We start from the raw sequence: 18,374 nt of genomic DNA on the forward strand, positions 1-18,374 counted from the left end.
TTCTGTAAAGATTGCAAACATGTCATTTAATTGTTATTTATGTTTGTGGTATGGTGTGTGTTTGACAGCTTTGTGTCCAGTCGTTTCTCACCCCACATGGTCCCGCCTCCCCAGACGTCAGTCCCCCACCCTGCCATCGTTTCCACGGCGATCAAACAGGAACCGAGAGATGGCAACCAACACGGGTACGTACACACACAGCTCTTTAAACCACACACCTTTCTCACACCCCTGTTGCTGACTCCGTAACTCTGTGTTGTGTGTAGGAGGTGTGCTGTGTCTATGGGGGCCGGAGAGAAGGAGGAGAAGAAGCCTCACGTGAAGAAGCCTCTGAATGCCTTTATGCTGTACATGAAGGAGCAGAGACCCAAGGTGGTGGCTGAGTGCACCCTGAAGGAGAGCGCTGCCATCAACCAGATTCTGGGACGCAGGGTGAGTGGCAGTGTGTGTGTATGCGTGCTCACAAACGGTCATTGTTTGTATGATGTGTGCGTTCATGCTGAACGTTGTGGTCAATGACCTATGCTCCAGAAGGGAGTGTGTGTGTTAACCCTGTGTGTCTGTCTACAGTGGCACACTCTGTCTCGTGAGGAGCAGTCTAAGTACTATGATATGGCCCGCAAGGAGAGACAGCTACACTCCCAACTGTACCCTGGATGGTCAGCTAGAGACAACTACGTAAGTAGTAATTATTTAGTAGTGATTTGATTGGTTGCTGTGTGGTGGTGGAGGATGTGATGTGATTTTGTGTGTGTGTGCAGGGGAAGAGGAAGAAAAGGAAGAGAGATGGCAGGTCAGAGACTGCTCCAGAGGGACAGATGACACACCCCCAGTCAGCTGCTCCAGAGGGTAAGAACCACCTAATACATTCAAGATCAGAGCAATATGAAGACGTGAGAAGTGACCTACTCTGTTCTACTTAATGACATAACTGCAAAGTAACAGCAAGACTGATCAGTGTGTTTTTATTTTGTCTATAGAGCACTTCTCCGCGCAGCTCAAGAAGTCGTGTGTGTCCTATGGAACTCAGGAGAGATCCAGTGTGTCTCACACACACCTGACACACACACACCTGTCCCAGGCTAGTCCCGCCTCCTCTCTGGACTCTCCAGCCACGCCCACCACTGCTCTGGCCTCCCCTGCCGCTCCCGCACCCACACACACCGAACACACACACTCACACTCCGAGCACACACATCCTGAGCAGGTCCAGCCCCTCTCCCTCACCACCAAACCCCCTCGTCTGCAGTCACACAGGGACACACACGGTCAGGCTTACACCCACATCCAGTCTCACACACATTCACATTTATTAACTCACACACACCTCCCCCCGCCCCCTACCCCCAATACCTCTTCATCTTCATCCCCCTCCTCTCATCCCCCATTTTCTCTCCACATGAGCTCATCCAGCAAACAGACTCCATCACTTCTGTCTCGACCAATCCCCTTTGCCTCTGGCTTAGCTCCTCCCACCTCTATCCACCAATCAACAATGAGCTCCCATCATGCCATGCTCCAGTCCCAGCCACTCTCCCTCGTCACTAGAAATAATAATTAAAACCCAAAGACGCTAACCACAGATCTATGATCAGATTCCTCTAAGGCCAGCCGTAACCTTAAGCGTTACACTACCCCTAACCACAGATACCTCTAAACCCTGTCTAATCATGGGTGGGATGAAAAAATATCTGACCCCCTATCAGTGTGTTGGAGAGTCCTCTCTACTCTGTGGGCAGGGGTGAACAACTCCTTGAGGGCTACATGATGCTCCAGCCTAGCACCACACACAATTTAAATAGTGTTTGAATAGAGGTTTAAATGAAGATCATTATTCATTGATTAGCGGAATCATGTTAGTGCTGGGCTGGGGGGGGAAAGCCTGCAACACCCACTGTTGCCTTAGGATTAGGGTCAATTTCTTCCTACTTTTTAATTGTTTTTTTTGTCTGTAAATAAACTTTTTTAACCTTTTATAGATATTAGACCTGGTTTTATATTAGTATGAAAAGGAAACAATTATTGGTCAATATTTGACCACACCTCTTTTAACTTGGCTTCATGTAACTACATTTTTTTTGTCAAATGGTATTGCAACATCCTACCTTTTTTTTGTATTAATTTGTCCAATTTGCTACTTGTATAAAATACAAAAAAGTAAAGGTACATTTTTTAAGAAAAATAGATCAATGTACGTTTCAGTCTTTGTGGTAGTAATGTGTGTAGATCTGGTTTCCCTCCCTCCCCTATTCTTTTATAACCCCCCATATGACTGAGTCTTGATAATAAACATCTACTTATTTCTGAAACGTGTCTGTTCCTGTGTTGTCTTGCCTTTGGTAGCATAGTCTTTCTAATTAACACACTGCATCTTCAATGGATCTCATCATCATAGGTGAGTGTTTCCTATGAACCTCAATGTTTGACCAGCACAAATAAAATGTGCGTGCTTAGTCCCCTCCTGTTCACCCATGACTGAGTGGCCAAGCACGACTACAAAACCAAGTTGGCTGGCGATAATGGTGGTAGGCCTGATCACCGACAACGATGAGACAGCCTATAGGGAGGAGGTCAGAGACGCCAGGATAACAATCTCAATGTGAGCAAGACAAAGGAGATGATCGTGGACTACAGGAAAAGGATGGCCGAACACACCCCCATTCACATCGACGGGGCTGTAGTGGAGCGGCTTATGTTCCTTGGTGTCCACATCACCAACAAACTATCATGGTCCAAACACCAAAACAGTTGTGAAGAGGGCACAACAGCGCCTTTTCCCCCTCAGGAGACTGAAAAGATTTGGCATGGGTCCCCAAATCCTTAAGTTCTACAGCTGTACCATCGAGAGCATCCTGACCGGTTGCATCACCGCCTGTTATGGCATCTGACCGCAAGGCGCTACAGAGGGTAGTGCGTTCAGCCCAGTACATCACTGGGGCCAAGCTTCCTGACATCCAGGACCTATATACTAGGCGTTGTCAGAGGAAGGCCCAAAAAGTTGTCAGACTCCAATCGCCCAAGTAATGCTGTTCTGTCTGCTACCGCATGGCTAACGGTACCGGAGTGCCAAGTCTAGGTCCCAAAAGGGTCCTTAACAGCTTCTACCCCAAAGCCATAAGACTGCTGAACAATTTATCAAATGGACACCCAGACTTTTTACATTGACACCTCCGCCCCCTTTGTTTTTACACTGCTGCTACTCACTGTTTATTTATATGCATAGTCACTTTACCCCTACCTAAATGTACTTATTTTTATTTATTTTTACTTTAGTTTATTTAGTAAATATGTTTTTAACCAAAAATGTAGTTCAAGAAATTAAGGGCTTGTAAGGTCTACACCATTTGTTTTTGGCGCTTGTGACAAGTAACATTTGATTTGGATTTGATTTAGATATGATCTGTTCAAGAACAAGTTTCCCCAACTCCTTTATTACTACAATAAAGTGCACAGTCACTGATCTAATCGTCTTACAATCGGAACAAGGCTAAACTTGGGTATTTGGCACGCAGACGTCGTGTGTGTGTGTGTCTGTACCAGCCCTGGGTAAACTCGGAGCAGGTAATTTAGGGGTTAAGAGCAAGTAACTAAATGGTTGCTGGTTCGAATCCCCGACCATGTAAAACATGTTTATGTGCCCTTGAGCAAGGCACTTAACCATAACTGCTCCTGTAAGTCCTGGATAAGAGCGTCGGCTCAATGGCTAAAATGTAAATGCATAGGTGTATGGTATCAGTTGCTCTACTAAATTTAATCAGCTGGTTGAAGGAACTCCCAGGTTAATGATTAAACATGTAACTCTTATGGTCATGACCTCAGAGTTCCTCAGCAGAGAGTCTGTCTTACGGGTGGCAGGGTAGCCTGGTGGTTAGAGCGTTGGACTAGTAACCGAAAGGTTGCAAGTTCAAATCCCCGAGCTGACAAGGTACAAATCTGTCGTTCTGCCCCTGAACAGACAGTTAACCCACTGTTCCTAGACCGTCACTGAAAATCAGAATTTGTTCTTAACTGACTTGCCTAGTTAAATAAATAAAAAATTACTGTAAATGAGTCTTGAGAGCGGAAAGTGATAGTGCTGAGAAGTACATATGAATCAGATGTGTTTATGAGGTGGTTTATCAGTGTGCTTTGTTTGTGGTAGGTAATTATGTGCCAGAGTGTATCAGGTGACAGGCGTTCATGTTATGTGTTCTTCTTTCCCTGTCTTGTCTGTCTGGGGAAAGGCCTGTAGTCCTTCTCACAGCTCAGTATGTGGGTTCAAAGAGTAAAGACACAATCCAGCAATCTTTTTACTTTTACAGTTGGAAAAACAATATCCCACTTATACAGTAATATACACGCACTTAAGGGTAAAAAATAACACGTTTTTAGCAACAACAAAAAATTACACAAGTTCAAACTTCTTGGAGTCAGCCATTCAAGGAGTTGGTCTGATGGACTCACCCATACTTGCGGGAACAATAGTTGAGAAATAGAGAACCCCACTTGTGCCATGTCATGAGGATACCTGGGCCACTTATTGAGATGTTTCTTTTGTTTAAGTAAATGAGATGAAAAGGAGACTATAGTGTGACTTTAATCTTTTAGTCTACCTGGACTGGTGAAGCTGTGTCTTCTTCAACTTACTCTCCATCTCACTGTACCAGTCAGAGCGCTACAACTTAGGAATACAGTCATGTATTGTCTCAGTTAAAATACTAAAAACACCTTGAACATTATATTTATCAAAGCAATGAATGAAAAAAGATATTGTCACACGCAAAGTCGTTTTTAACACACTCAACATTGAGCATGCGTGTTCAACTTACATTTAATGGTTTCAAATAGAAGCAGAAGCTTAGCCATAGGTTGCCATTTGAATTAAAGAAATAGACTCAAGTAACATAGTATACCGTTCATTATCTATAATATTTGAAGATGCATCAGTTGTCTGTAAAGGAAGACGCCATAATCATCTACTCTGTGGTGAAACCATCAACACCTCCAGATCTGTTCCTTTATCCAGATATCTGATCTTCACAATGTTCTGTTTCTATTATGCACACGAACATGCACACAAGTAACAGAGTGGAAATTCTGTCCCAACCTTTGCACGAACTCACAACCCTCTGGCTAACAACACATTGAAAATCATCTGTACTAATGTAGCTGACAGAGCAAGTCTACCCTATCAATCTGTGAGCGACAAGTGTCTTTAGATCTCACAAAGACTTTGGGTTTAGCTTATAGATGGTTTGCGAGGTCTGTTGTACTCTGGGTTGACCAATGTCGTTGCAGAAAGCCCATTGGCCCCGCCCTCCTTCCCGCGCTCGGCGAATGGGAACACCTCTCTGGTCAGTCGCGATACGAAGCAAGGCATTTCCTTCTTCCCCCCCAGTAGACGACCTTTGGCCTGGAAGCCAAAGGCTACACGGTGGGAGAGGCGTGTCAGGAGGCGTGTCAGCTCCAAGGCCCTGCCCCCTTCCTCCTCCAATAGGATGCAGAGTGTCTGGAGGAAGACAGCCCCCAGAGGGTGCATGAAGGCCCCGTAACCTGGCGTGGTGGCGTACATCACCGCTGTATCCATGGGGATGGACAGGTACTGAGACAGAGTGTCCTCAGTGACATCACTTCCTGCTGAATCCGTCTCCACTGTCACCCCATCATCCAGCTCACCCCCACGGCACGCCTAAGGAGAAAGGGAGAGAGAGAGAGATGATTACTAATGATGATTGTCATATCACTGACTGATTTTTTGTTGTGGATGTGGTGATTGATGATAATGGTACTGACCTGGATAAAGAACATTTTGGTCTTTCCCTCCATGTGTGAGTTGTTGAAGCAGGAGAAGATGTGGGACAGTCTAACCGGCCTTCCGTCCGCCCCGAACACACAGCCCTCCTCCCCGTGAGACGACAGCACTGCCAGGAAACACTCCTTCACCGGCCGCTCGCTCTCTGCAATCAATCAATGCATCAATCAATCAATTAATGAAATTGTATTAATTTATAAATGTTTTGTCAGAAAGTGCTTTACTGGCCTAGACCCACTAAGAGCTAACAGCAGCACAGTGGCAAGGAAACAGTCCCTAAAAGGAAGAAACCTTGAGAAGAACCAGACTATGGGTCGGCCCATCCCTCTCTGGCTGTACTGGTTAGAAGAAGAAACATTAATAGAACATTATCTCCCCTGTTGGGTCATGTGGTGATGGTGGTATGCGATTCCTCAGAACAGTTTGCTTTAGTGAAAGATTAGCTTATCCATCTGTCATCCTGTCTGCAGGGCACAGCACGGTGTGTGCATATGTCCGCAGGTATTTGCACAGTAGTTATTAAACAGGTGTGTATAGGACTGTCTCATCCTTTATTACTAGGACATTCTGTCTCGTGAGTGTGCGTGTGTGTGTTTGTGTGTGTCATCATTTCATTCTGTCTGCACGCCATACATACAGTATTTCAAATCTCCTATGATTACTACTGTAAGTAACTGTAAATAACAATGAATGGCAAATAATCTTTCCTCTGCCTCCCCCTGAAGGGGACGAGACAGGTTAAAGAAGGATTTTTAAGCCTTGAGACAATTGAGACATAGATTGTGTGTGTGCCATTCAGAGGGTGAATGGGCAAGACAAGAGATACGATCTGTTAGGAAGGTGTCCTAAATGTTTTGTTTTGTACACTGTTTATGTGTGTTTATACACTGACTGTACCAAACATTAAGAACACCTTCCTAATATTGAGGTGTGCTCCCCCTTTTGCCCTCAGAAGAGCATCAATTCGTCGGGGAATGGACTCCACAGGGATGCTGGCCCATGTAGACTCCAATTCTTCCCACAGTTTGGTCAAGGTGGGGTCTGGCATCTACTACCATACCCTGTTCAAAAGCACGTAAATCTTTTGTCTTGCCCATTCACCGTCTGAATGGTACATATATACAATCCATGTCTCAGGGGTTAAAATTCCTTCCTAACCTGTCTCCCGTTCATCTACAATGATTGAAGTTGATTTACCTAGGGACATCAATAAGGGATCATAGCTTTCACCTGGATTCACCTGGTCAGTCTATGTCATGGAAAGAATAGGTGTCCTTAATGTTTTGTACACTCAGTGTAGGTTTTCAATTGTTTTGTATTCAGGGCTGCAGTGGACTCTGTGACCGTCCCCTAATTGCTAACATTATGTAAGAACTCTGATACGTTTGATAAAATGGATAAAACCAGGATATAAAGTATTTTTTATTGTTTTAGAGCTGATGTAGAGCAGGGGTGTGTGTGTTTAAGGTATGTGTGTGTCTGTGTGTGTTACCTGTCTTGAAGAGTGTGTACATCTCATGAGAGGTGAGGTCAGTGTGTATGTCCACTCTGTATCCCAGTCTGGTCAGTGTACGGTGGAGTCTTTTGGCGTCTTTCTCTGCCCCCGGCCTCCTGCACAGTGGTACACCGTGGTCAAAGTTCGACACTGCGACCAGGACAGCGCGGTTACACTCCTCATTGCCAGCCTTTGTCCGTCTCCACAGCGCCATTTCCAAAAATCTAGAGACCATTGGTCCAGTTGGTCGCTGCAGTCTGGTACCTCTCAAGGTTTCTACCAGTCTCTTTTGAGTATCTACCTATCCCTTGCCTCTGTCATCTCTGCTTGCTCTCTGGGGGTTTAGGTCGGATTCACTGTCTCTGACAAATGTACTAGTATATTGTGCACAAAGTCCAATGTGATAGAAAGAGCGTAGATCAGAGTGCCGAATGGAGTGACTTCTCTCTTGGGGTAAGGTTCAACAGGTAAGATCCACCTGAATACACCACCAGCAGGTAACACCCACCTGAATACACCACCAGCAGGTAAATATCCACCTGAATACACCACCAGCAGGTAACACCCACCTGAATACACCACCAGCAGGTAAATATCCACCTGAATACACAATCAGCAGGTAAAAGCCACCTGAATACACCACCAGCAGGTAAAAGCCACCTGAATACACCACCAGCAGGTAAATATTTACCTGAATACACCACCAGCTGGTAAAAGCCACCTGAATACACCACCAGCAGGTAAATATCCACCTGAATGCATCACCAGCAGGTAAATATCCACCTGAATACACCACCAGCAGGTAAAAGCCACCTGAATACACCACCAGCAGGTAAAAGCTACCTGAATACACCACCAGCACGTAAATGTCCACCTAAGCTGTGTCTCAGCTTCTTTAGAATGTCAGTGTAAAGTCTGTGTGTTTATGAGTCAGGTTCAGGTGTGTATGTATTTATACTGCAGCTGAACACTGTTCCAACTTGCAGACAGATGGGCTACTGCCAATAGCCCTGCCCTTTACACTAACACACCTGGAAGGCCAGAAGCGGTATGTCAGGATCACATGCTGTTGCGTCACAGTATTACCTAACTCTGCTCTTTCTCTGTTTTTCCCTCATTTCCTCCTCCATTCATCTACTATGTTCTTTTCTGTCTGCTGGGAAAGCCATATCAGGGAAACCCGTGTTAGCTCATCTATGGACTTAACCATATTTCACAACCTATACAATAGCAATGGATAACCAGCTCATCTCATTTGTAAAGGGCTTGCTGGGCAGACCGTCATCAATAGCTTCACTTTCACAAAGACAGTCTCAAAGTCACATTATATAAATAGGAGTAAGTGGTTCTGAGTAATCACATTACTCAGGTATTGTCAATTTCAGAAAATTTAACCAGCTATATTCACATACATAACCAGAAAGAACAGTCTACTGGAATGTTTTGCTTTTTAGTTGTTGTTAGGGATGGTCGTGAGTACACAAGTAATCAATTCAAGGTTTGTATTTGATTAATAATAATCAAATGCAAGCACTTGAAATGTTCACTGAACAAAAATGTAAGCGCGACATGTAAAGTGTTGGTCCCATGTTTCATGAGCTGAAATAAAAGATCCCAGAAAGCTTATTTCTCTCAAATTTTGTACACACATTTTTTTACATCCCTATTAGTGAGCATTTCTCCTTCGCCAAGATAATCCACCCACCTGACAGGTGTGGCATATCAAGAAGCTGATTAAACAGCATGATCACTACACAGGTGCACCTTATGCTGGGGACAATAAAAGGTCACTCTAAAATGTGCAGTCTTGTCACACAACACAATGCCAAGTTTTGAGGGAGCGTGCAATTGGCATGCTGACTGCAGGCATGTCCACCAGCACTGTTGCCAGAGAATTTAATCTTAATGTCTCTAAAATAAGCCACATCCAACATCCTTTTAGAGAATTTGGCACTACGTCCAAACGGCCTCACAACCGCAGACCACGTATAACCACGCCAGCTCAGGACCTCCACATCCGGCTTCTTCACCTGCGGGATTGTCTGAGACTGTAGGTTTGCACAAGCAAAGAATTTCTGCACAAACTGTCAGAAACTCAGGGAAGCTCATCTGCATGCTCGTCGTCTTCACCATAGTCTTGACCTGACTGCAGTTTTGCGTCGTAACTGACTTCAGCGGGCAAATGCTCACCTTAAATGGCCACTGACACTCTGGAGAATTGTGCTCTTCGCGGATGAATCCCGGTTTCAACTGTACCGGGCAGATGGCAGACAGCGTGTATGGACTTGTGTGGGCGAGCGGTTTGCTGATGTCAACGTTGTGAACAGAGTATCCCATGGTGGCGGCGGAGTTATGGTATGAGCAGGCATAAGATATGGACAACGAACAGAATTGTATTTTATCGATGGTAATTTGAATGCACAGAGATCCTGAGGCACATTGTCGTGCCATTCATCCACTGCCATCACCTCATGTTTCAGCATGATAATGCACGGCCTCATGTTGCAAGGATCTGCACACAATTCCTGGAAGCTGAAAATCTCCCAGTTCTTCCATGGCCTGCATACTCACCAGACATGTCACCCATTAAGCATGTTTGTGATGCTCTGGATCTGGATCTACGTTTTACAGTTCCCGCCAATATCCAGCAACTTCACACAGCCATTGAAGAAGAGTGGGACAACATTCCACAGGCCACAATCAACAGCCTGATCAACTCTATAAGAAGGAGATGTGCCGTGCTGCATGAGCAAATGGTGGTTACACGAGATACTGACTGGTTTTCTGATTCACACCCCTACTTAAAAAAAGGTATCTCCATCAAATGTATTTATAAAGCCCTTATTAGATCAGCTGATGTCACAAAGTGCTGTACAGAAACCCAGCCTAAAACCCCAAACAGCAAGCAATGCAGGTGTAGAAACACGGTGGCAAGGAAAAACTCCCTAGAAGGGCCAGAACCTAGAAAGAAACCTATCAGGGGTGGCCAGTCCTCTTCTGGCTGTGTCTGGTGGAGATTATAACAGAACATGGCCAAAATGTTCAATGTTCATAGATGACCAGGTTAGATAATAATAATCACAGTGTTTGTAGAGGGTGCAACAGGTCAGCACCTGTCAGTTGGCTTTCATAGCCGATCATTCAGAGTATCTCTACCGCACCTGCTGTCTCTAGAGAGTTGAAACAGCGGGTCTGGGACAAGGTAGCACATCCAGTGAACAGGTCAGGGTTCCATAGCCGCAGTCAGAACAGTTGAAACTGAAGCAGCAGCACGACCAGGTGGACTGGGGACAGCAAGGAGTCATCAGGCCAGGTAGTCCCGAGGCATGGTCCTAGGGCTCAGGTCCTCTGAGAGAGAGAGAGAAAAAAAGAGAGAAAAAGAGAGAGAGAGAAAGACAGGAGAAATACTCCAGATATAACAGACTGACCCTAGCCCCCGACACATTAACTATTACAGGATAAATACTGGAGGCTGAGACAGGAGGGTCGGGAGACACTGTGGACCCGTCCGACAATACCCCCGGGACAGGGCACAACAGGCAGGCTCCGAGACAGGATTGTGTCGAGGCACAGATCTGGGTAATGGTACCGAAACTTTTCTGCAGCATTGAACGTCCCCAGGAACACATTCTTAAATGTAAGAATTTTCTGAATGTCCTTGAGGTGCCCAGCCAGAGCCCGGACTTGAACCCGATCAAACATCTTTGGAGAGACCTGAGAATAGCTGTCCAGCGACGCTCCCAAGAGTGTTTAGACACAGACTACGTGAATATTGGTCTATCTGCTATGCTTGTACTGAAGTTTCAGTTGTCACATCTCTTTCTATGACACATCCAAACCCGTAGGGGGAACGAGAGACATTCTGGTCGTGAGATACTGCTTATGTCGTCCACATGCGGCAGCAGAAACGTGGAAAGCCAATAAGGGAAATCTTTTACACTGGCCCGGGTTGAACCAGGCAATGGCTGTCACGTCATCGGGGGCGAAAGTGAGGAGGGTGGAGCGCCAGCGTAAAACAGGTGAGATTAATCGAACCCCCTCATTCATGCGAAATAGTTTTTTGTTAAATAAATTAGGTTACTTTCTTTTCAGTTACAATAAAGCATGAATTATGTTAAGAACTGTTTAGAAGAGTTTGTGGGTGTTTTTCGAATGAACCCGAATGAACCCTAGCAACATGATTTTGAGGAAGAAGGGTTGAAGGAAGTCGTTAAGATGGCGGACAAGGAAAAAAGGAAGAAAGTAGAACACATTATGAATAAATATGGAGTGAGGGATTTACAACAGCCTTCTGGAAAGATCTGGTGAAGGTGAAGATGGCGGATAAAGGAAAAAGGTGAAAAGTGGAATATGTTTAAATTGAATATGGAATAGAGGATCGCACAGAACTTTTAGAAGAGCTGAGGAAAGGGAATGTGATGAGAGTGAGGGTGAATTAATTGTGGTGACAGGTGCAGTGATGACTGCTGAGAAGGTGCTGAGTGTAGAGGTGTGGTGATGAGGGTTGGTATCAAGTGCAAAAAGGGGGATTCTTTCTCTAGGAGCTGAGATGGAACATGACGATAGCATAGATGTAGTACCTGCGGTGAGGACTGCCGAGTTCAGGCCTCGTCCTGAGGATGAAAAGGATGTTTCTGGTCCAATGGGAGTGAGCTTTGTGGAGAGAATGGATCCTTGTATTTTGGCTGATCCATATGTGGTGTCAGTTTGGGTGGAGAAGAGGTTGGGGACGGTTGAGTTGGTGAGAGTAACTCGGAGTGGATTAGTGATGATTTATTGTGTTTCTTCAGTCCAGAGGGAGCCGGCACTCCAGATCATGCAATCAGAGACAAGAAATAGGACTTGATTTGCTCTCCGGAGCAGGGCGTCATTGAAAGGGGTGATAACGGGGTGCATTAAGTGTTGAAGATGATCAGTTGAAATGGAAGATTCACGAGGAGAAGAGATTGTCTGTCCTGTTGAGTTTTGATGTAGAATCTTTGCCGGACAAGGTCAAGTTAGGAGTGTATGTTACCCTGTGAGAGCATTTGTTCTGGAAATACTACTGTGTTTTAGCTGTCAAGTTTATGGGCATGTTGCAGCAGTGTTTAGAAGGGAGATTCCTAGATGTGAAAAGTGTGCAGGAGGGCATGAAACGAAGGAATGTGTAGTATCAGTGGAGAAGGTTGTGTGAGTAAGCTGTGGGTGTTCCCATGGGGTTGGAGATCGGAAGTGTCCGGTGAGAGAAAGGCAGGTTGTGGTTGCCAGGGTTAAAGTAGTACAGAAAGTGTCCTTTGCTGAAGCAGTGAAGAGAGTGGTAGAGGAAGATGGGTACAAGGTGAGGGATACTGAGAGGATTCCTGTGGATAGGCAGAGACCAAGAGAGAGTGATGGGAAGAATATGTGCTTCAGTAAGGTGGGCTTTTTAGCATTCATGGTCATGGTTGTCAATTGTACTGCAGAAATGGATCGGAAGTTACAGAAAATAGTGATATTTGTATTTGTATTTATTATGGATACCCAGGCCCCTACTCCACTACCACATATCTACAACACAAAATCCATGTGTACATGTGTGTATATTGCGTATGTTAACGTGTGTGTGTATGCATGTGTCTGTGCCTATGTTTATGTTGCTTCACAGTCCCTGCTGTTCCATAAGGTGTATTTTTAATCTGTTTTTTAAATCTGGTCTACTACTTGCATCAGCTACCTGATGCGGAATAGAGTTCCATGTAGTCATGGGTCTATATAGTACTGTTCTGGACTTGGGGACTGTGAAGAGACCTCTGGTGGCATGTCTTGTGGGGTATGCATTGGTGCCTGAGCTGTGTGCTAGTCTTTTAAACAGACTGCTCAGTGCTTTCAACATGTCAATACCTCTCACAAATACAAGTAGTGATGAAGTCAATCTCTCCTCCTCTTTGAGCCAGGAGAGATTGACATCCATATTATTCATGTTTGCCCTCTGTGTACATCCAAGGGCCAGCCTTGCTGCCCTGTTCTGAGCCAATTGCAATTTTCCTAAGTCCCTTTTTGTGGTACCTGAGCACACAACTGAACAGTAGTCCAGATGTGACAAAACTAGAGCCTGTAGGACCTGCCTTGTTGATAGTGCTGTTAAGAAGGTAGAGCAGCGCTTTATTATGGACAGACTTCTCCCCATCTTGTCTACTGTTGTATCAATATGTTTTGACCATGACAGTTTACAATCCAGGGTTACTCCAAGCAGTTTAGTCACCTCAACTTGCTCAATTTCCACATTATTTATTACAAGATTTAGAAGGGTTTAGTGAAGGATTTGTCCCAAATACAATGCTTTAAAAAATATATATATTTAGGACTAACTTCTTCCTTGCCACCCATTCTGAAACTAACTGCAGCTCTTTGTTAGTGTTGCAGTCATTTCAGTCGCTGTAGTTGCTGACTTGTATAGTGTTGAGTCATCCTCATACATAGACACACTGGCTTTACTCAAAGCCAGTGGCAGGTCATTAGTAAAGATTGAAAAAAGTAAGGGGCCTAGACAGCTGCCCTGGGGAATTCCTAATTCTACCTGGATTATGTTGGAGACGCTTCCATTAAAGAACAGCCTCTGTGTTTTGTTAGACAGGTAACTCTTTATCCACAATATAACTGTCAGGTTTTGGCCAGAACTGTTCAGGTTTTGGTCACTAGATGTCCCCATTGCACCTTTTTTGAACCTTTTGTTTTTTCCTTGCTCTTATTATTGTTTGCACCTGTATGTCGTTCCCTTGTTGGTATTTAAACCCTGTGTGTTCCTCAGTTCTTTGCTCAGTGTTTGTACGTTAGCACCCAGCCCCAGCCATGCTGTTAACTTTTTCTCTTGTTGGATTCTCCAGAGGTTCTCTGGTTTTTGGTTCTTGTTTATTTTGGATTAGTCTTTTGAGGTTTGTTTTTTCCCTTGCTGTTCTTACCACTTTGTGGATTTTCTTTGTATTTTGGAAAATATCTATTTTTGTCTCTTGGCTTTTCTTTTGACGTTGTGGATTTATATTTTTGCCGGAAGATCTTTCCTTTGATTAAACCACCGTCTCTAGTGCTGCTGTGTCTGCCTCATCTTCTGGGTTCTGCCGATTTATTAGTGACTTTTTCTCACACCAGGTCCTGACAATAACAGGGGGTGTAAAGCCATAACACATACGTTTTTCCAGCAGCAGACTATGATCGATAATGTTAAAAGTCACGCTGAAGTCTAACAAAACAGCCCCCACAATCTTTTTAGCATCAATTTCTCTCAGCCAATCATCAGTCATGTGTGTATGTGCTGTGCTTGTTGAATGTCCTTCCCTATAAGCGTGCTGAAAATCTGTTGTCGATTTGTTTACTGTAAAAAAGCATTGTATCTGGTTGAACACATTTTTTCCAAAAACTTTACCAAGGTTTGGTAACAGGCTGATTGGTCGGCTATTTGAGCCAGTAAAGGGGGCTTTACTATTCTTAGTTAGCAGAATGTTCTAATAGGCTTAAATTGAAGATATGGCAATAGGAGTGGCAATATAGTCCGCTATTATCCTCAGTAATTTTCCATCCTTGTTGTCAGATCCTGGTGGCTTGTCATTGTTGATAGACAACAATATTTTTTTCACCTCTTCCACACTCACTTTACGGAATTCAAAATTACAATTCTTGTCTTTCAGAATTTGGTCAGATATACTTGGATGTGTAGTGTCAGCGTTTGTTGCTGGCATGTCATGCCTAAGTTTGCTAATCTTGCCAATGAAAAAATCATTATAGTAGTTGGCAATCAGTCGGATTTGTAAGGAATGAGCCGTCTGATTCAATGAAAGATGGAGCTGAGGTCCTCCAAAGCTTTTTACTATCATTCTTTATGTAATTTATCTTTGTATGATAGTGTAGTTTCTTCTTCTTTTTATTCAGTTTAGTGACATGATTTTTCAAGTTGCAGTACATTTTCCAATCGGTTGTGCAGCCAGACTTATTTGCCATTCCTTTTGTGTCAACCCTCTCAACCATAACATTTTTCAGGTCCTCATCAATCCACAGAGATTTAACCGTTTTTACAGTCATTTTCTTAATGGGTACATGCTTATTAGTAAATGGGATAAGCAATTTCATAAATGTGTCTAGTGCAACTGTCTGCTCCTCACTATACACCACGGACCAACAAATATTATTTACATCAACACATAGGAATTACTACAAAACGTATTGTATGACCTTTTATACACTATATTAGGCCCAGCCTTTGGAACTTTGGTTTTCCTTCATATGGCTACTATATTGTGATCACTACATCTGATGGATCTGGATATTGCGTTCAAGCACATTTCTGCAGCATTAGTAAAGATGTGATCAATACATGTTGATGATTTAATTCCTGTGCTGTTTGTAACTGCCCTGGTAGGTTGACTGATAACCAAATCAAATCAAATCAAATTTTATTTGTCACATACACATGGTTATGTCACGCCCTGGCCTTAGTATTATTTGTTTTATTTATTATTTTAGTTAGGTCAGGGTGTGACATGGGGTATGTGTGTATTTTGGGGTATTATATGGTAGAGGGGGTGTTTGTTGTAGTTTATGGTTTTGTGTTGAGTGTATGTGTCTAGCTGTGTCTATGTTGGGTGTAGTTCTAGGAAAGTCTATGGTGGCCGGAATGGGTTCTCAATTAGAGACAGCTGATTTCGGTTGTCTCTAATTGGGAGCCATATTTAAGGCTGCCATAGGCTTTAGCTGTTTGTGGGTCATTGTTTGTGTATATGTATAGTTCGACGTAAGTAGTTTGTGTGTGCACTTACGTTTGAAGTTTTCACGATCGTTTGTTGTTTTCGTTAGTGTTGTATAAGTGTGTAGTGTTCATCTTCGTCGTTGTTATTAAAAAAGAAGATGTATTCAAATCATGTTGCGCCTTGGTCCTCTCGTTCATGTCAACGCGATCGTGACAGGTTAGCAGATGTTAATGCGAGTATAGCGAAATGCTTGTGCTTCTAGTTCCGACAATGCAGTAATAACCAACAAGTAATCTAACCTAACAATTCCACAACTACTACCTTATACACACAAGTGTAAAGGGATAAAGAATATGTACATAAAGATAAATGAATGAGTGATGGTACAGAACGGCATAGGCAAGATGCAGTAGATGGTATAGAGTACAGTATATACATAAGAGATGAGTAATGTAGGGTATGTAAACATAAAGTGGCATAGTTTAAAGTGGCTAGTAATACATGTATTACATAAAGATGGGAAGATGCAGTAGATGATATAGAGTACAGTATATACATATACATATGAGATGAGTAATGTAGGGTATGTAAACATTATATTAAGTGGCATTGTTTAAAGTGGCTAGTGGTACATTTTTACATAATTTCCATCAATTCCCATTATTAAAGTGGCTGGAGTTGAGTCAGTATGTTGGCAGCGGCCGCTAAATGTTAGTGGTGGCTGTTTAACAGTCTGATGGCCTTGAGATAGAAGCTGTTTTTCAGTCTCTCGGTCCCTGCTTTGATGCACCTGTACTGACTCGCCTTCTGGATGATAGCGGGGTGAACAGGCAGTGGCTTGGGTGGTTGTTGTCCTTGATGATCTTTATGGCCTTCCTGTGACATCGGGTGGTGTAGGTGTCCTGGAGGGCAGGTAGTTTGCCCCCGGTGATGCGTTGTGCAGACCTCACTACCCTCTGGAAAGCCTTACGGTTGTGGGCGGAGCAGTTGCCGTACCAGGTGGTGATACAGCCCGACAGGATGCTCTCGATTGTGCATCTGTAGAAGTTTGTGAGTGCTTTTGGTGACAAGCCAAATTTCTTCAGCCTCCTGAGGTTGAAGAGGCGCTAACCTGAACCAGGTTGCAGGCACTGGTTACAGTTTTAAGCTTTTTCTTGATTGGGCAGCTTGATGAAAGCCAGTCCATATTTAAATCACCCAGAAAATAGACCACTCTGTTGATATCACATACATTATCAAGCATTTCACACGTTATCCAGATACTGACTGTTAGCACTTGGTGGTAGCTTCCTACAAGAATGGGCTCTATGTGAGGCAGATGAACCTGTAGCCATATAACTTCAACAGTATTTAACATGAGATCCTCTCTAATCTTTACAGGAATGTGGTTCTGAATATAAACAGTAACACCTCCACCACTGACATTTCTGTATTTTCTGTAACTGTAATAACCTTGTATTTCTACGACTGTATCATCAAAGGTATTGTCTAAGTGAGTTTCAGAGATAGTCAGAATATGAATGTCAGTGGTAGTGTTCTGTGGTGGCTGCGGCAGAGAAGTATTTGGGATTGCGAGGGTTTACTGCAGAACAGTTGCAGGGGGTGTTGAGTGGTAGTGTTCTGTCCTGTTTGACCGTTGGTCTGGAGTAGGACTAGATAGGATAAAAAAGTGAAATGGGGTGGTGTTTTTATTTTTTTGTATATAGGATTAATAGTTGGCAGGGATTTTTCTTCTTCCTGTTTTCCAATTTGTATTACCATATCAATAATTTAATGTAAGGAGGCCTTGAATGGCCTCACACACCAGTACAGTAGATGGTCGTATACGCACTTAAAAGTTGGATGCAATCCGCTAACCAAATCCTGAAGAAGAAGAAGAACTACGTAGCCAAATATTTGTATAACTAGAACAAAGATTTCTATAACTGAACCAAGATGAACCACAGCCAGTCGTTTCCAATGGGAACAAATGAGTCATAGTGGGCAGAACAAGCAAGAAGGTGGGCAGAGCCAAGCACGAGCTAGCAAGATCTTGGTCCGTTCTAGCAGACATCTGCATATTTCCGTTGGGGAACGCCTACTCTGTGAAGTGCGCGTGTGCAATAACTACAATTCTCCTTTGCACTCCTTTTAAACAACGTGATTTTAAAAAACTTTGGCAAAGGGTAAAGTCTACAAAATCTATTCCACTCTGTTCATAGCATATTTTAGTTTTGGGAACAGAAAACTGTATTGCGATCGAATGTTTCATCGATGAGAAACTGCAGAATGTCGGCCATATTCCATTTCCTTCAATCTTCTATCACTGCCGACCACTGGGCTTTCGCTCAATACCATATTTGGTAGTGAGTGGAAACGCCAAGTGGATGCTTCACATTTATACATCCGGTGA

The 18,374-nt window shown here is 43.6% G+C and overlaps 2 protein-coding genes across 3 annotated transcripts in view; one reads left to right on the forward strand and one right to left on the reverse strand.

Moving 5' to 3' along the window:
* The window catches only part of LOC129818231 (transcription factor 7-like 1-B), a 31,720-nt gene extending 29,411 nt beyond the window's left edge, over positions 1 to 2,309 (forward strand). For both annotated transcript variants that reach the window (XM_055873972.1, XM_055873971.1), the window contains exons 8-12: positions 69 to 185; positions 267 to 432; positions 571 to 678; positions 762 to 849; positions 981 to 2,309. In XM_055873972.1, the coding sequence (XP_055729947.1) occupies positions 69 to 185; positions 267 to 432; positions 571 to 678; positions 762 to 849; positions 981 to 1,561 (1,060 nt within the window). In that variant the 3' untranslated portion in view covers positions 1,562 to 2,309. The remainder of the gene's footprint in view (positions 1 to 68; positions 186 to 266; positions 433 to 570; positions 679 to 761; positions 850 to 980) is intronic.
* A 1,967-nt stretch (positions 2,310 to 4,276) lies between these two features.
* Positions 4,277 to 8,218, reverse strand: LOC129819105 (caspase-7-like). Its single transcript, XM_055875674.1, has 3 exons — positions 7,284 to 8,218; positions 5,773 to 5,936; positions 4,277 to 5,668 (listed from the first exon to the last, which is right to left on the reverse strand). Exons 1-3 carry the CDS (start codon positions 7,519 to 7,521, stop codon positions 5,219 to 5,221), a joined length of 852 nt encoding a protein of 283 aa, XP_055731649.1. The 5' UTR covers positions 7,522 to 8,218; the 3' UTR covers positions 4,277 to 5,218.
* Positions 8,219 to 18,374: the final 10,156 nt, after the last annotated feature.

The sequence above is a fragment of the Salvelinus fontinalis genome, chromosome 21, assembly GCF_029448725.1.
Source record: "Salvelinus fontinalis isolate EN_2023a chromosome 21, ASM2944872v1, whole genome shotgun sequence".
Classification (NCBI taxonomy): Eukaryota; Metazoa; Chordata; class Actinopteri; order Salmoniformes; family Salmonidae; genus Salvelinus; species Salvelinus fontinalis.